General features: G+C 39.5%; 1 protein-coding gene across 1 annotated transcript in view; it reads right to left on the bottom strand.

Annotated features, from left to right (window-relative positions):
• Positions 1 to 18129, bottom strand: part of TUT7 (terminal uridylyl transferase 7) — a 43040-nt gene that overhangs the window by 16884 nt on the left and 8027 nt on the right. The window contains exons 7-16 of the mRNA XM_056847922.1: positions 17381 to 17450; positions 15659 to 15785; positions 13033 to 13152; positions 11124 to 11258; positions 9478 to 9658; positions 5848 to 6953; positions 4197 to 4347; positions 3265 to 3351; positions 2692 to 2792; positions 690 to 747 (exon numbers count right to left, since the gene is read on the bottom strand). Of these exons, the coding sequence (XP_056703900.1) occupies positions 690 to 747; positions 2692 to 2792; positions 3265 to 3351; positions 4197 to 4347; positions 5848 to 6953; positions 9478 to 9658; positions 11124 to 11258; positions 13033 to 13152; positions 15659 to 15785; positions 17381 to 17450 (2136 nt within the window). The remainder of the gene's footprint in view (positions 1 to 689; positions 748 to 2691; positions 2793 to 3264; positions 3352 to 4196; positions 4348 to 5847; positions 6954 to 9477; positions 9659 to 11123; positions 11259 to 13032; positions 13153 to 15658; positions 15786 to 17380; positions 17451 to 18129) is intronic.

Raw genomic sequence — 18129 nt, forward strand, 5'->3', positions numbered from 1 at the left:
GGATATTAAACAGATCCTGTGCTATTTTTCTTACTGCACTCCTGACTGCTTGGAAAAGAATGTTTTAAAGCTGAATAAAAATAAACAACAATGCATTGACACTGAAATAAAACTAATTTATTTATATCCTTCTTTCTTCACCCAACCTTTTGGGTCCCCAACAACCAACAAGGTAGTAGGAGAAATAGGAACACAGGCATTAAGGAGGTACAGCTATGGGATAAGACTGAAAACAGGGAGACAAATAATTTACCATAAGCAAGGAGGACACAGAAGACATCCTGAACACTGGAGCTCTTTAAAATTGCAGCCATATGCATATCATACCACCTTACAGAAGGGTTAGAAATGTGGTTGCCCCTTCTTAAAACTGTGGTTAATTTTTTCAAACAAATCAAATTACCTATAACTGTAAGCAAAATACTATCATTTTAAGGAGATACTAAAAGATAAACTAAGAGAAATTAATAAAAGCAACTTAAAGTACCAAACTGGCTTTATTAGTGGCTTTCAGATAAAGCATCCCTGATATGTCAATACACAAACTATTTCATGTTTGCAAAAACTGATGCTAAATCTGAATACTTAGCCATGTTAATTATATCCGTTTATTAGTTCTAGAGCCATCTCACATAATATAGACTCCTGTATGTTTTTTTTTTAAAAAGAGATATTTGATCTAAAGTTACCTGAATGTTTTTTAAGCACTCTTGCAAGTTCTTCAATAATTCTTATACAATCAAGTCCCTGTGATAAAAAAACAACAACACTGGTGTAATAAAATGGCTACTTTGATAAAAGAAAACAAACATTTCAGAATAATCTGTGCTACAGAACACAAGCATCTCACAGCTCTGATAAACTGTTGGTCCAGATAGCCAAATCAAACGAAGAGAGGTTTTTTTCAATGTCAGTTACCCGTTAGATTGAAGGAGTAGGAATAAAACACTGTTTACATCTAACAGTTGACCAGTGCTAGAGATGTGTCATTTGCTATTGGCATGACTGTCAAGACCACTGTCCCCTCCAAAGAGCTGCGCTAGATGCACAAGTTGGATGCAGTATGTAGGTTTCTTTCACACATCTGCAAGCAGTTTATTGCATTCTAATTGCAAATTCACATGCTGAAACTGTTTCCAAGCATGGATCACTGTTATTCCTGTCATGCATCTGATGAAAGAGATTGTTGTCAATGAAAGCTCGCAGAATTACAAACAACAAAACAAGTAGCTCCTGTGGTATAGCAACACTGGACTTCTAACATTTTAGCAGCTATTTCACTGGAATTGCTATTGGTGTAAAATTAGATGTTAATGAGATTCAATATTATTAAATATTCAATTATTAAATACACACTTTGACATATACACACACGTTCTTCAAATTTATCTGAGTACGAAGGTTGTGACTATGCTCCTTGCGACAGACAGGTAAAGCAGCAAAAATTACCCCAGCAACATAGAAGCCAATGAGGGCAGTGCTCTGAAACAACCAATCACAGCTGAGAGCTGGGAAAGAGGAAGTTTTAGTGGGTTAGAAGTAAGAGAAGTGTTGTTTAATAGGAGTGTGAATTAAAGACCTGTATATGTATCAAAGCTTAGGTTAAGAACCCGTCTGGGTAACCGAGAGTGCCATCCTAAGCAGTTACAATCTTCTAAATCCACAAAACTCAGTGGGCTTATTTATTTATTACATTTTTACCCTGCCCTCCCCAGCCCAACATGTAACTCTGCTTAGGGTAGCACTGAGAGTACAAGGTGTTACAGTACTCCAGCAGAATCTAGTCCATAACTAACTTGCAGCAATCACTGTATTTAGATGTAACACACCTGACTAGGAAGGATTTTTTTTTTTTGCAATGTGGCATACGTAGTTTAAAATTTGAAATTGCACATCTCTTTGTTTATTGTTAATGTCTACCTCAGTTTGAAAACAAACTCTGTTGTTATGCATTTAAAAAGAAGCACCATTTTGTTTCTATCAGTTTACCTCATCCCTCAAGCCCTAGCCCACAGGCTTTCATAAGTGCCTTATCCAAAATTCAAAATCTATCCCTGAATCTTTAAAACTCCTGCTTGAAACCCCAGAGGGGAAGGTGCATAAGTGATGAAAAATCACCAGGATAGTGTTTAGCCCCCCAAAACCATCAATATAAAAAGATTCTCAACAACAACAAAGTGACCTCCCCTCCATCTCCAAAGAAAATCATCACACCCCTTTATTGAGCTTTCGTCTTTCAATTCAATAGATTAAAAAAAAAATACCAGGTAACATCTGTTTTGTTCATGTGGAACGTTAACAATACAGGGAACAGAAAGATGAAAGACACCAAACCAACTGAAATTTTTAATTAGATAAGTGATTATTCAATTTGACTAATGTGCAATTTCTTGAAAAGTGAAGTTCATAGAATCATAGAGTTGGAAGGGTCCACCAGGGCCATCAAGTCCAACCTTCTGCACAATGCAGGAAATTCACAACTACCTCCCCCCTCCACACCCCTAGTGACCAGAAGATGGCCAAGATGCCCTCCCTCTAACCTCTTCTTAAAAACCTCCAGGGAAGGAGAGCTTACCATCTCCCGAGGAAGCCTGTTCCACTGAGGAATAGCTCTGTTAGAAAATTCTTCCTAAGTTTAACCATGTAACAGAAATTGCCTACATTTGCATTTGTCTAGTTGCCCAGATTTACCTCAGCACTCTCTAGACCATCAATTGTCATACAGATATCAAGATCACTTTGCTTGAAGCCAAATCCATTCTTTGAAGATCCAAATAAGCTTAATTTGGTGCCTATAAGGAATAAGCACAATTTTTAGCATTTGTTGCAGCATTCACCATAATCAGGTCACTAGAAAGTAGGTACAAGCTGCTTTGTAAGGAATGGTTAATAAACATGATGCGCTTAAATTTTTTTTTGCTATTTTGCACATTCTGTAGTTTTTATAATGTGTGTTAAAGACATCATTGTAAACCTCTAAGTGGGATCCAAAGATCACAAGAAAAGCTATGCTTGTCCAATAGATTTTCCAAACTTCTTTTGTTTTCTGCAGCTTTTCTGCACCATTCAAAAAGTGCTATTGAGGGCTGGGATACACGTGAGAACAGAATGGGATGATGTGGATGGGGCTATATCTTAAGTGGGAAATTCACTGAAATTGTAAACAAATTCTTCTCCCTTTCCTGATGAAAGAAAATTTTGGATCTTGCTCTCTGACAATAATAAACAAACTTCAAATTTGGGGTAAAAAAAGACAAGAGACACCTGGAAATTCTTGTTGGATGAAACTTTCAAGATTTTGTCTTATATGTTCACGTGCCTGATCTTCTATATTATTTGGAGCAAAATCCTCTGTTGAAAAGACATTAAATATTTTAGAAACAGGATTATGACAGCAACTAAACAATGTAAAACAGACATTTCTTCCAAAATGTTTAGGATAGTATTGCACCACACCTTGGATTACATCCCACGTAAAACCTCCTCCGATAGACAGGATTTCTGTCAGTGGAGTGGGACTTCCCCCCCTCCCCCTGCAACCCCCCCAAATCCTGCTTCAAGAACAGCATAAGAGGGGCATGAGACATCTGTTGCTGGAGGGGGTTGTTGGTGAAAATCATGCCCTCTTCCATCACTAGAAACATTCACGGGATTTCACCACTTAGTTATCCAACAGATTTGGGAGCTCTAGAGAACTGCCGGATAATCTGAAGAGTTGTGATCTGATGGATAACAGCCTAAGCAGTAGAATCAGCATGAATTTATAAACTGAAGATGGGGGGGGGAGGAGAATCCTCCTCTTTTGTGAGCAAGCACAAACAAATATTATTTCTGTAAGGTTTATTAATAAGCGTTATTTCACATACTTGCATAATTAAAGATGTTCAGTGGCAGAATTTGGGTCCAAAACTCAGACTACCAAAGTATGGGAAGGGTCCTCTTCACAGCAGAGAAATGGCACAGAAGGGGATATTTAGCCCTTCCCATGTCCACTGCTTCCCCAGTTCAGCACCCCCTGCCCTATGTTTTCTTGTGCCTCTGCAAACACACATCTGAAACTCTGGCTAGGGAAATAGGCTGCAGAGGAAGTGGAGCCCATGAGTAGGAAATACTATTTTTTTTTTATTACTTGTAACTTCTCTGTATACTTAATCATTTCCAGAAACTTAAAAAACAACAAAGTTCTGCCAACTTACTGTAGCACTGGATACACACTTGATCTAAAATAGCAGAAAACCTGGGCGTTAATGGTGGCAAAGGATCTAGTTCAATTTTTTTGAAGTCTTCTGGACAGTCCCTCTTTAAATGGCCCTCTCGTTTGCATAAGCTGCATACAACTGTAGGAGACTGTAAGAAGAAAAAGCAGGACACCATTAAGCATTTCTCTGCTCTGAGTTTGCTTACACTTTCTAATTCTGTCAGCTGCTATGGAAGAAAGCTCATGTAAGAGAATGCCAACAGGCAGCCATGGGATATATATGGGGGGTGGGGGCAGAAGATGAATTTGTCTACACCAGAAAGGGTCAAATTTTATATGCAGGGTGGGGAGGCATCTTAATTCTCTAAGCCCAAAATAAAAACTCCAGAACAATCTAACTCTCCTGTAAATAATCAGAAATTATAATGAAGAAGTGGGAAATTAAGATGTATCCCTACCCTTTGCTTCCTTCCCTCTTCCTCCTTCTCTAACAATATTCCCCCTCTTTCTCCCCCTCCCCTTTTCTGTCAAGCTACCCTCTGCATGTTGGCAGAGAGCCAGCATGGTGTAGTGGTTAAAAGCAGCGGATTCTAATCTAGTGAACTGGGTTTGTTTCCCTACTCCTACACATTAAGCCTGCTGGGTGACCTTGGGATACTCAGTTCTCTCTGAACTCTTTCAGCCCCACTTGCCTCACAAGCTGTCTGTTGTGGGGAGAGGAAGGGAAGGTGGTTGTAAGCCACTTTGAGGTGGTTGTAAGCCACCTTAGAAAGTAGAGAAAGGCGAGGTATAAAAAACCAACTCTTCTCCCCCCCTTCATCAATCCACCCCCCCTTTTCTGTCAACCTATACCCTTCTCCCATTCACCTTATCTTTCAACCCCCATCTTGTCTGCCCCCACCCCTTCTCCATCAATTTACCCCACCCTTGCTGCTCTCCCCACTTACCCCCACCATTGGCACTTTATTTGGGGGTGAATTTAAACCCCACATTTTTTAAAATGCCAACTTTTCTGCAAACCTGGGAGGTTCCTGAGGTTTGAAGAAACATCTGCTGTGTAATAGTTTGGCAGGTGGGGGCAAACTTGGGAAATAGTATATAGATACATCACATAGGCTTGAGGACTTCCAAAGCTTATTGTAGGAGGTTAATAATTTTTGTTACTAGACCTTGATTAAAATAGAGCTCTCAGGGCCCAGATTCATCCCACCAGTTAGCTGACACCGGCTTACGTAATACAAAAAAGTAACATTGCTACACAGTAAGGTAGAGGGGCTAAGGAGGACAGCATAACTCTGAATAAAAACTTACATTTTAGTATAACTTAATCTTTCACCTCATATCTAAGGTTTTTAATATGAACCCACTAATTCCTCTCTCAGGCTAGTGAAGGGAGCCTAGATTTTGTCATGAGGCAGAATTCAAGCTAGTTCGTCTTGTTATAGGCAAAAATTGTGAATGGGAGAAAGGTTCAGTTGAAAAGAGCCATGGGAGGGGGAAACAGGTTTAGATCAGATCCTTTTATTCCAGATTAATCATTCTGAAGTAAATGTCACTCTCAGGTCTATACTCATATAAAATCCTATTTCTACAAATTATCATGCAGGAGACATATTTTACATAATACTTTGATAATTAGATGTAATTACCTTGCCTTTTGTGAAAGCAGCTTTATTAAATTCATAGAAGAATTCAGATGCACTATACTGGTCTATAGGTAAGCTGCTTTCATAAGCCTCTTTCTCAACAACATCTTCTGTGACTGAAGATGTATTTGGAAGCTCATCTACATTATTTCTGGGCTCGGTGTCTTTATATTTAACAGATATGAACAATTCTTCCTCTTCAGAAAGAGCTTCTTCATCACCAGATCCAGTGTAAATATTGTCCAGCTCATCCTCAGTATTAGTAATGTTGCCATGTTGCTCCTGATTTATGACCTGTTCTTCTTCCTCTTCCTCTGAGTTATCTATTTCATATCTTAATTCCTGAGTGGGTGGTTCCAATTTGATCAGAGAATCTTCTAGTTCATCAGTACCTTCCGTGCTTCCTTCATCAACGTCGACCTTTTCATTAAGTACCCCACTACATTCTAAATTAAATTCATCAACAGCAACCACAGTGTTTTGAAAATTTTCTACATCAGAAATGCTGTCCGTTTCAATATCACGCTCACTAGTCGGAACTGCAAGATCGCCACTTTCACTATCTTCATCCAAACCTTGGTTAACGCCCAAATGTGTCTGCCACTCTCTAACACGTTGGTTTCCTTCCTCCACTTCCTCTTCATTTCCACTTTCAGTGTCTTCACAGCTTGGTTTAAATTCCTCATTGTCACCAGAAATAATTTCTTCAATTATGCAGTCTGAGTCTCCTTGAGCTACTCCTAAGTGTTCTATGTCATCTGCCAACTGCTCTTCTACAAGGCTTTCAGTGCCAAATGCCTGAGAAAGATCAAACACATGTGCCTGAGGAACATGTGAACGTTCATTGATAACAGTTGCACAGCTGCCCATGACCAATTCTCCTGCTTCATTATGTGCATCTTGCATGCCAGAGATGCTATGTTTCAAGGAATTTTTTTCAGGCTCTTGCACTATGGAGGATTCAGGAGGTTCCTTTTCATTGTTTTTTGTACTCTGCTTGTGGGGCAAAGCAAAATACTTGTAAGTTGCCCGTAAACAGTGAAGGATATACTCATACACTAGTTGACTATTAAGAGTCCTTGCCACGTTCCTCTTCACAGAGTAAGGATCTGCCAGAAACAAAAGCCAAAGTCCTTTCTTTAAAAGTGTATATTACTGGTGATGTTACAATATGTCTGACTACTATAATGTATGATATGAAGTCACTTGATTCAAAGATGCTCAAGACAATGTACATAAAAAACATAGACACTTGAATAAAAGCATGATTAAAACAACATTAAATACAAAATCTGGTGAATATAAGAACAGCAGAGGATTCACATCACATTTAGCAGAAATCAACAAATATCTGAGAAAATAAGTCTTTAGCAAAGAATGAGAACAGTAATCATAAGCTTCCTCCGCAGGGAGTTGCAAAGAGTATCATATCTGAAAATGTTCTGCTATATGCGCCATGCAAGTTTACCACAGTAAAGGGCAGAATGCAAAGAAAGAAACACAATGGTGTAGTGGTTTGAGGGTCTAGGATCTGGGAGATCCAGGTTCAGCTCCCTGCTCTGCCATAGAAGTCTGCTGGGTGACCTTGGGTCAGTCATACACTCTCAGCCTAATCTTCCTAAAAGGGTTGATGTAAGGATAAAATGGAAGAAAAGGGAATGTTGTAAATTGCTTTGGGTCCCAGGTGGGGAAAATGGTGGGGTATACATGAGGTAAATAAATACAAAACAATGTGATATGGGTCCAAACTAGACAAGGCATACATGACATTACTCTGACAGCATTTTGAAAACTTAGAAATGCACTTCCAGAATGGTGACCAGGATAAGAGATGGTGGAGAATGTAACCTTTCCATCCATGGGGATGAAAAAAACACTTGGAGAGTGAGTTGAAGATAGCGCTATTTGCAGGAAGGAAAATGAAAAAAGTATAAACATCCTCAACCTTGGTGTCAACTGCCCCCCAAAGAGATTTTTCAGTTTACAAAAGGCTGTTATAATGTTATGCACGTCTGCATGTCAGTCCTAATTCAGTCCTAAGTCTCATTTCACAAATGCAGAACTGCATTTCAGGTAGTGACTTGCCTTGAGCCCCTTAGTAAGTCAATGAATGAACACATGCTTAAACCCAGATCCCTGAGGTACAAGTTCAACATTCATCCCCGACCACAAAGGCTCTCTAAATAAACCTGTTCAAGTTGATACACTGTAGCATGAACCATATGGAGACGGATGCATTAGGATTAGATCACAGAACAAATGTTTTCTTTTTTTGTTTTTTTACTAGTTCTCAAGCATTTGCAGGGCTTCACACATTGTTTTGTGATCTAGCTCTTCACTGGATCTCCTTATTTGGAATGTATGAGATCTGATCACAAAATCCCAGTGGCTTATTGGCAGACACCATCCTATATATTTGGAATAATTGCATTATAATTACACAATATTTACCAGAAATGTTTTTTCTGGAAGTGAGAATTTCCTCACCAACTTTTGTGGGTTGGTACACATTCAATTGTTTTAAATTATTTCTTATGGAAAGGACAACGAAAGTCACCAGATGCATATGGAGCCAGGTACACACACATGGCTTGCCACATGGGAGACAGGGATCAATGCATGACAGCCTCAATCTAGCAATTGTTTTGTGTACACCTTCCCTAAATCAGGATGAGCCCACGTCACTCAAGGAAAATAATAGTTTGAATTTCCTTCACTACAGTTAACCCAAAGATGATGTTGCCCATTTGAGGGGATGCCAAAGGAAAAGGTGAGACTGATGCTACCTGCTCACAGTACCTCAGGAAAGCAAAAGGCTTACCCTCCCACAGCATCTTTCCTTTTTTTTCCTTTTATCCCTTAGAAGCTCCTTGATCAATTGATCTTGAGCAGCATATATGTAGTGTTGGAGGGATATAAGGACTGAAACAAATCTTGCCACTGACAATGTAGCCTTGGGGTCCCTATCGCTTAGTAAAAAAAGCATTATGTCAGTCACAGAGGCATTGGATTTGTATGTTAAAAGGGGGGCAATATAGTGCAATCGAAGTTCCTCGTAAAAGCGGCATTCCAAAAGGGCATGAGCTAATGAGTCAATAGAGCCAGAAGAGCAAGGGCAGATCCTGTCTGAGTATGGTATATTCAGAATTCTGCCCTGCATTACCATAGAAGGGTTAGCATTCAATCTAGCCAAGCAAAAAGCTCTACAAAGGCGAGGAGTTGTCAGATAATATGTATAGGCAGGCAGACCACGTGGAGGGGGTATTCCGAAGAACTGGGATGAACAGACGCGACGAGCACAAAAAGTAGGGCTGTTATAATCGAGCCTCCCACATCTGCTCTTTGTCCTTCAGCATAAACCAACTTTTTTTTTGGGGGGGGGGAGTTAGGGTTAGAAAAAAAATGCACAATGATGCTTGTGCCTCAGGTTGATTAGGATGCAGGAGGACAGCACTGATGCCTTATGTAAAGACTGCATATGCAAGTTAGAAGCATCTCATCCTTCCCTTAGTTTGCTTGCAGATGTCTCCCACGCACTCAAAAACTAGGGCTCTATATTGAAAATGATATAAACAGATTTCTCCAACATTCAATACATTTGCACCTTCTTGCAGGTAAGCTAATTGCAGATACCTTCCACGGCAATCCGTTTTTTAGGCCAGTCCTTAGATTCACGAGAGACTTTTTCTTTGAGGCGGATGCTGATGACCAAATCTGCCAAATTAAACTCCAGGGCATAGAAACGAAGCAGTTCAACCCAGAGCTGCCCCACTGGGACTGAACACTGATGGTCAGACTCAAACACTAAAGGAACCTGCCAATTAAAGCAAAGTCTGAATTATTCTGTATGCCAAGGACAAATCCATACATTATCAAATGCTTCGAAACAAAAGACCACAGGAGCGTCAGTGCAAGGCAGCAAGGAAATAAATGGAAAAGAGAACATCAATAATCCTGTGTTCAGCCCATACTAACATATGGAATTGTTTTCTTCTATAATATGGAACTGATAAAAGGAATTTTGTAGCTAATGTAAAAAAAAGACGCAAAATATGTGACCCAATTATACAGCTATTTCAAACATTGCAAGATTGACTACAATTTCTATCACAAACATATTCATACATTTTAGTTACTATACGGTAAACAAGATTCTCTCCCTCCCTCTCTCTATACTTATAGCCAAGGCGGCCAAATCTGATACTTAAATCTGGTGAGTGAAGCTGTGAACAGGCAAGGAAAATCTTCCTACAAACCTGAAAAGGAACCCAGGTTTATAGAAAAATGTGAAAGGTAAACAAAATACATTGGCGGATTTAAAAAACCCAAAAACGTCAGGAGAGCCTGTAGCTTTAAGCAATGAATTCCCTCAGTGGCTGCTGCTAGGAAACCACAGCATTCCGGGCTAGGTTCTCTCAGTAAAAGGCAGGGAGAGGGGGCAGGGCCCTTTCCAGGCCTATTCTGACCTTTGAGAGAGGACTCATTGGGGCCAGGCCTGGCTAGGGTTGCCAGGTCCTGGTCGGGAAATTCCTGGAGATTTGTGGTGGAGTCTGAGGAGGGCAGGGTTTGGGGAGAGGAGAGGCCTCAGTTGAATACAATGCCATAGAGTCCACCCTCCAAAGAAGCCATTTTCTCCAGGGGGACAGATCTCAGTCATCTAGAGTTCAGTGGTAATTCTGGGAGATCCCCAGGTCCTACCTGGAGGTTGGCATCACCAAGCCTGGAAGCAACCTCTGGGTGACCTGATACCAATCAACTTGCATGACTCAACTAGGCCTGGCTGTTTGCTACTGTTCAACAGTAGCTACTATATGAAAGCTAGTGTGATGGAGCAGTTAAAGCTTCAGAGTAGGATCTGGGAGACCCAGGTTCAAAACCTCATCTTGCTGTGGAAGCTCATCGGGTGATTTTGGGCCAGTCACATACTTTCAGCCTAACCTCCCTCACAGGATTACTGTGAGGATAAAAAGGAGAGGAGAATGATGTAAGCTGCTTTGGTCCCCACAGTGAAGAAAGGCAAGGTATAAACAAAGTAAACCAATAATAAATAATAAACACAGCTGAAGATGAGAGGCAGATAAAAGACAGGTTGTTGAATGGCTGAGGAGAGATTGAGGCAGGGGAAGAGGAGGGGATATGAGGTTGCTGGAAGGAGAGAAAGGGGAAATAATGTGGGAAAGTAATACAACCCCACCCAAATCATTGAGGTTCCCTATTATGCCAGTGAACCTGGCCCACTTAAACTTAATTTTCTCCTCCATAAAAATATGTTAACACACCTTGCCACTCTTGGGAGAAGATTCCTTTGAAGAACTGGGTTCATCGACAGCAGGACTGTGCTCCCACACCACAATGTCATTTTCAACTTCCTTCAGATTAAAGTTCACTAATTTGGCTAATGAAAATCCTCCAATCTGACAACAGGAACACAGAAAACATAATTAGAAGTAATTATATTTGGGGATAAAATTCAGTATTATAAATATAGAGGACACAGTATTATAAGTGATGTTATTAGACAGCTACTAAAAAGTATCATAAATAACTGTCTTGTTGTATTAGATCAAGACTAAGAGCCCATTCCTGAAAGGGGGGGCAAAGCTCCTTAGCACCCCGCGCCGGCGTAGGTGCCACCTTATCACAGAATAAGGTGGCACCTACACCGGTGTGGAGGAAACATGCTGTATTCTGATCACTCTGTTCCTCCAATTTTGGCCACACTAACCAAGGGACAACCTTCCGGGAAAGCCAGCGTGGCTAAGCTGGCAGTTGGAGCTGATGACACTTGGACACCAGCATGTTTGCCCCTGCGCCAGTGTAGGTGCCACCTTATTCCATGAGAAGGTGGCACCTACACCACCACGGGGTCGCACTAAAGACCTTGCCCCCCCTTCAGGAATGGTTTCTTAATTATTAAGTGCCATATGACTTCAGCAATAGTACTCTTTTTACCTCTAGTGGTGGCAGTGACTAAAAGGTTTTGATTCTTTCTGATACTAAGAAAGGAAATATTTCAATGGCATCTAATCAATTGCAACCTTGGCCATCTGAGAAAGTCTGTAGAGTGTACTTACCACCACCTCTAGTAATATGAAAAAGGGAAATGGAGATAGAGCTTGTTAATTTATTTGCTAGTACTAGTTCTAATATTATGAAAGAGTTCTCTTTACATTATTCATAATTTTAGAAACTTCTATTACATTTCCGCTTAGTTATCATTTTTTCTATGGTGTAGCCAAATCTAAAGCCTTCCTCCCTTTCATTGTGACAACTGTCTATTTATGTCTATCATATGCTTAACCAGTTATCAATTCATAAGGCAACTTTTCCTCTTATCCCATGACTGCTAAACTCTTTTATGAGAAGATAGTAAGGAACTTTCTTCAACATTTTTTTAACAAGCCATATCATGTCCACTGGGTCACCTATATCTTCGTGTTTGTTGATGCTCTAACATGATTCTATATGGCTGATGAAGAAACACATTGTAGACATCATTAGGATTTTTTTAATTAAGCAATGATTATTGTTGTATGCTGAAAAGGTTTAGAAGCCTGTAATTTTGTCAATACTTTAGAATTAATTCATCCAGCAAACTATTCATTAGAAGTGGGTTGGAGATGGTCAAGTTACCCTGGTTCCAACCCACCATTTTTGCACTTCCACTTCAGTGCTGCTTCCACAAAGTTTCTCAAGCAAGTACTTGGTTTTTTGGTTCTTGTAGGTTATCCGGGCTGTGTAACTGTGGCCTTGGAATTTTCTTTCCTGACGTTTCGCCAGCAGCTGTGGCAGGCATCTTCAGGAAAGAAAATTCCAAGACCACGGTTACACAGCCCGGATAACCTACAAGAACCAATGAACTCTGACCGTGAAAGCCTTCGACAATATTAAGTACTTGGTTTCTCCAGACAAAATTAGATATGCAGGCCACAGGAGTGATACAGAAGGAAAGTGTCAGAAAGATTCTGTACTTTACATAATATCCCTTATTCTATACTCTGGGAATGAATACAGATGATTCTGATGAGACACACAGATAGGAAAATTAACACAGTGTTAATGATGAATATTGGCTATTCTAATTTCCTGATAAATAGGCAAGCAAAAAAATATTATCTTGAGTTTATTTACATATATTAATTCAAATTATATAAACATTTATACAACCTTTAAGCAAAATACACATACCCATGATCCTAAATAAACAGGCAGAAAGGGTTCTCTCCTCTGTTGCAGAAAGAAAATGACCATTAAAGCAAACACATAAGGTGGTAAGCCGCCTTCTTCAGGACGATCTGCACAACACAGCTATAAACAGATGGGGGAAAACATCTTGAAAATTCCTTTGTCAGACAAATATTCTAAAACAACAGTTGACAGAGACAAAAGCCCTTCAGTAATAACACAAACTGAAAGCTTTATTAGGAAAACTGGCAGCCTGGTCTTCTACTGCCACTTTAACTGCACCAATGCAAAACAAAAGGCACTCCTACAACTATAACAACACTCCATACAAGGTAAGTGCAGCACAGCTTTGGTGATGCACAGCCTTGCCAATGCTAGGGCTTCATTGACAGCAATGCCAATCCTTTTCACCATACCATGTGATCCACTGCAGAACCACAGTGTTCGTCACACATGAGAACTCAATAGCAACATTTTGGTTTTATTGCGACAATGCATGCATAGATTCTGATGAAGCCAGATCAACAATAGAACTGATCTGTTAGAAGACTGAAGCACTAGAGCATTCATTTATAGAGGAAAAAAATTACATTTGCACTATAACACAATGTTCATTCTACTGTCTTGAATGCTTTAAGTCTCTGCAAAGAAAAGTTGTAGACCAAGTGTGCAAGAAAAATGCAGTGGGGTAGAGGGAAAAGAAATAAGTCTCTTTGAAACAGGGTGGATTTGATCAGTAAAACTAGATTTAAATCATAATTTACTACATAAAGGCATTGGCTCTGTTGACAATCTAGGGGGAACAAAATGGAAAAGCGGCATCTAAGGGATTAATAATGTTTATGTTGATGGCAGCCTGAAGGGTTATAGCAAAATGTTGGAAAACCAAGGACATTTAACCCTACATTCTTGGTATTCCAAACTGTGGCAAATAGCTATGGCAGAAAAATTGGCACATCAACTTATAGTAGTCAAAGGTCAAGCTAAAATATCAGATTTCTATGAAACGTGGCATGATTTTATTTCATACGAAAATCAGAAAGGTACTCAGCTTCTATCTAAGCCCTTCCTCAGATTATGAAAAATGAATTAAGTCCAAAATATATAAAGAATTTTTTTAAATGCCATCAATGAATTCCTATCTTATCTGTAATTGTAAGATAAATTGGAAAATGTGTTAAATAACATGTGTAAAGCCCTCTGTCAGTAATATGATTCAACTTTATGTATTTTGAGGGGATTGGGTTGTTGTTTTTTACTATATTGCTTCTATGTCTGTTTTTTAAAAGGTTTGTTGTTATTGTTGTTTGTTTGAATGGTGGCTTTCTGTTTGGAAAATTTAATTTAAAAAAGACTTGGAGTATCCTGTTCAAAAGGTTTCACTTTCATTTTTACTGCTTGCCCCTCTCTCCTCACACTTAGCCCCTCTCTCCTCACACTCCAAATAATCTTCTATTAATTGAACTTCTTGAAACTTAGCACTTAAAGAGGTAAGGGGTTGATTCTGTGTACATAGATTTGCAAAGGAACAATGAGATTAAGGTCTTTTTCTCAACTCTCTGTTTATTTTATGACATTTTGGCTGAGAAAAAGATGCATGTTATCACTGCAGACACAAATTCAGTTTTGAGAACAGCAAATCCAAGCATTTATGATAATATCTTCTAAATAGAAAAACTGCCCAAAATAATTTTACAGAAGTCTCTGGAAGAGCATGACACTATAAATGGATTAATGGATTTCATTTACCCAGAGATGTAAACATTGCATGAATATACAGCCTCATGCTACATAATTAAAAACTAATCCTTACTTCATGATGAATAACCTTTGGAGTACAGTGTATCTTAAATAGATTTTTCCTCAAAAAGCATTTTATTTTTTAAAAATTTAAATTTTTGAAAATACTTGATTCTTATCCACCCAGCTTTGAAATAAAGAAAGGGTGGGGAAACACCGCCTGGAAAAATCTAGCAAAATTAAGCAACTATGGTTACACATAATAACTGCATCATGGTTAGTTCTGAAAATGAAAAGGATGGGAGAATTCCTAAATGTTAGAGTAGGGGGTAAACTCTGTGTAAGCCCAAGTAGCAGCTAACCTACTGACAATAGTTCCGAAATCAGGAGGCACTACGGTTTGGATCTTGCATATATTTTTCAATTCCATGGCCCTGTATACATTTTGAAAATTGAGTAGACATGCATACATTTGCTCATTTTGACTGAGAATTCTAGGGGTTGGGGGAGTTTGAAGAGGAGTCCAGTTGCACCTTAAGGACCAACAATTTTTTTCTTTAAGGTGCTACTGGACTTAGCTCCTTGCCACTTTGTTCTACTACTACACACTACCACAGTTACCCAACTGACAGAGTGCAATCTGTCTGAATAGAGGGAAATTATCTATTCTAACATGTGTAAAGCCTCATGCCTAGCCTTGATCTTGCTTACAGGCAGACAGATAGGAGGAACAAATCTCTACACCTCCATGGTCCTGTCCAGATAGTGGATCAAGAAATATCTAGAACTCTCCATTACAACTAGAATTGATTAGACAGGTATCACCTGGAAGAACATAAAATAATCTTGATTTTAATATTGGCTACATATATAAACTAATCACACTTACCTTTGCCCAGTACCTGAAGGCAATAACAAGGGACACCAGATGAGGCTCTAGTTTCCCTAGAGCAGCCAAGTGATTTGTTGTCAGACATGCATTTTCATTCCCTGCGCTTACTCTGCAAACAAGGCCACTAAAATGACAAAAATATAAAGCTCTTTTTAAAAACCATCATTTAAAACAGAGGAAGGAACTACAGGCAACAAAGGAAGTTGACTCCGTGCTTCCTTCTGCTCTCTCCCTCAGTAATGAGTAGTAGAAGCGTGACATGACATTTAACAACTAGTTGAGGAATTTTGACAGAAATATTAACATTTGTATCAAAGTACATGTTATGTACATGTCTGATAAAGAGCATGTTATGAATCTTTTTTATTCTTATTAATAACTTTAAACCTTTAGTACCAATAATTAAATACATACTTATTAAAATATTGGTGTTGCTTCCAAATAAAGTGTTACACCTCTTAACATTTATGTTAGCTTTCTTCTGAGCAGCCTACTGGGATCACTTAGAATGCAATCCAAAGCAGAGTTACATCTGTCTGAGCCCATTGACATGAATGGATTTAGAAGGGTATAAGGCTGTTTAGGACTCTACTGCTGGTTAACTACACAGTACATCTAAATTGATTAACTATGCTCTTAAAATATAAATTGTTTCCAGAATAAATAATGAAGGTGGAAAATCTGGTAATTAAGTAATGCTAGTAAAAGTTAGAAAAACCTAATACACAGATCAATACACAACTTGCCTTTATTTAATTAAAAAGTATGCAAGCTAATCTTTCAGATTTTTAATATGCTGTTTTATTGACATTAGGATGGAAATTGTCAAACTCGTTGGGCGGCAGTTGCGACAACCCCCGCCCCAAGCCCAACTGGCAGCTGCTCAGGAACAACATTAGCAGCTGAGACTCTCAAGAATCCAGGACAGGAGGCAGACCATTTCCTGACCTGGGGGGGGGGGGGAAGGGTACTGGCAGTAGTCACAGTGCAGGACACAGGCTAGATGCTATATATGGCTGTGGGGCAGTTGCTAGGCCCTTTAATTCATGGCTCATTTTATGGCTCAACAGTGAACCAGAAACTGACACGGCTGCTGCCAAACAGTGGTGGGCACCTGGGTCTCTGCCCACACTCCATCAATAGAGGCCTCCCCTGTGGGAACGGTCTGGGTGACCGCCAGGCATGCACAGCCTGGAACAGGGCCTTTATAAGTGGGGCGGAGTAGGCCTGTGAAGAACAGGCAGACCTTTACTTCCAAACAAAGAAACACAGAAAGAAAGCTGGAGGGCAGGATGATCAGGGTCACAAATGAACCCCTTCCCCTCTCAATTCAGAGGCCTTGGTGAAAATAGTTTAGTGGCGCACAGGTGTGCCTTGGGAGGGTGGAGCCAGGACCCCACCCCTCAACAGAACACTTCTGAGGAACAGCACCCTACTGAATGCCATACAACTTACTTCCAGGATAAGGTCATATGTCTATGCTTACAGACAAGGCCAATTCAAGAGAAAGGAACAGAATGAAAACATGATTAGAGAATTAAGAAGTACAGAAGGAGTAACCACCTTAATTCTAAACTAGAAATGATTTGACCATATGATTATTTTTGCATGTAAAGATCTTTGTTGTAAAGTTACTACAACAGAAAGAATCCTATTCAGGTATGGAAATGTGTAATTTCCATTGCCATATGTTAGAACACCAGATAAAATTGCAGAGACCTTTCTTTTTCTTTGCACACCACCACAGGCACTCTAGCATGGAAATCTGCATCAACATCAATAAAGGATTCTAAGGGGGAAAAGAAAGTCACAATCACAATATCAAAGATAACTAGTATGTCAAATCTCTCTTGCACTTTAAAGGAAAACCTTCTACTCCCTTGCTCACCTTTCAAAGGTAGATCACACTAATGTAATTTTCATATGATACTTATAGCTACTGATCCTGCAACCTGGACATCTGAAACTACTGTGTGCTGCTTCTCCCCATGATAATTTGATACATGGAGGTTGTTCCTGTGTTTGCTTTCACCGGAAAGTATATCTGTTATAATGCAGAGGTATCTGTGTAGTTCATTTGCTTATGTTGGTGTATAAGCAGCAAACAATTTGCCATGTTGCCCAAATGACAACAGAATGGATGACATTCCGCTGCTTTCTAGCCTTATTGAAGCACACTCAAAATCTCTTTAACACAGCTTCTTTTAATCCCTGACACTCTGCAGCTAATATACCCCTTTGAAAGGATTTTTTTTCAAGTCTAAATGCATGTTTATAAATGAAATTGTAATTTTCATCCACCCTTGTGACCAGTTGTGGAGCCAGCAGATCATAGCTATTCCAGATAAATCAAGATGAAACATAAAGGTGAAATTGTGCATATATTGCAGAATTCTTACTATGCCAGGCCATAGGCAGGGCAGGGACAACCACTCCAGCACTTGTGTTAATTCTCAAGGAACTTTCCC

This window comes from Euleptes europaea, chromosome 4 (assembly GCF_029931775.1).
Source record: "Euleptes europaea isolate rEulEur1 chromosome 4, rEulEur1.hap1, whole genome shotgun sequence".
Lineage (NCBI taxonomy): Eukaryota > Metazoa > Chordata > Lepidosauria > Squamata > Sphaerodactylidae > Euleptes > Euleptes europaea.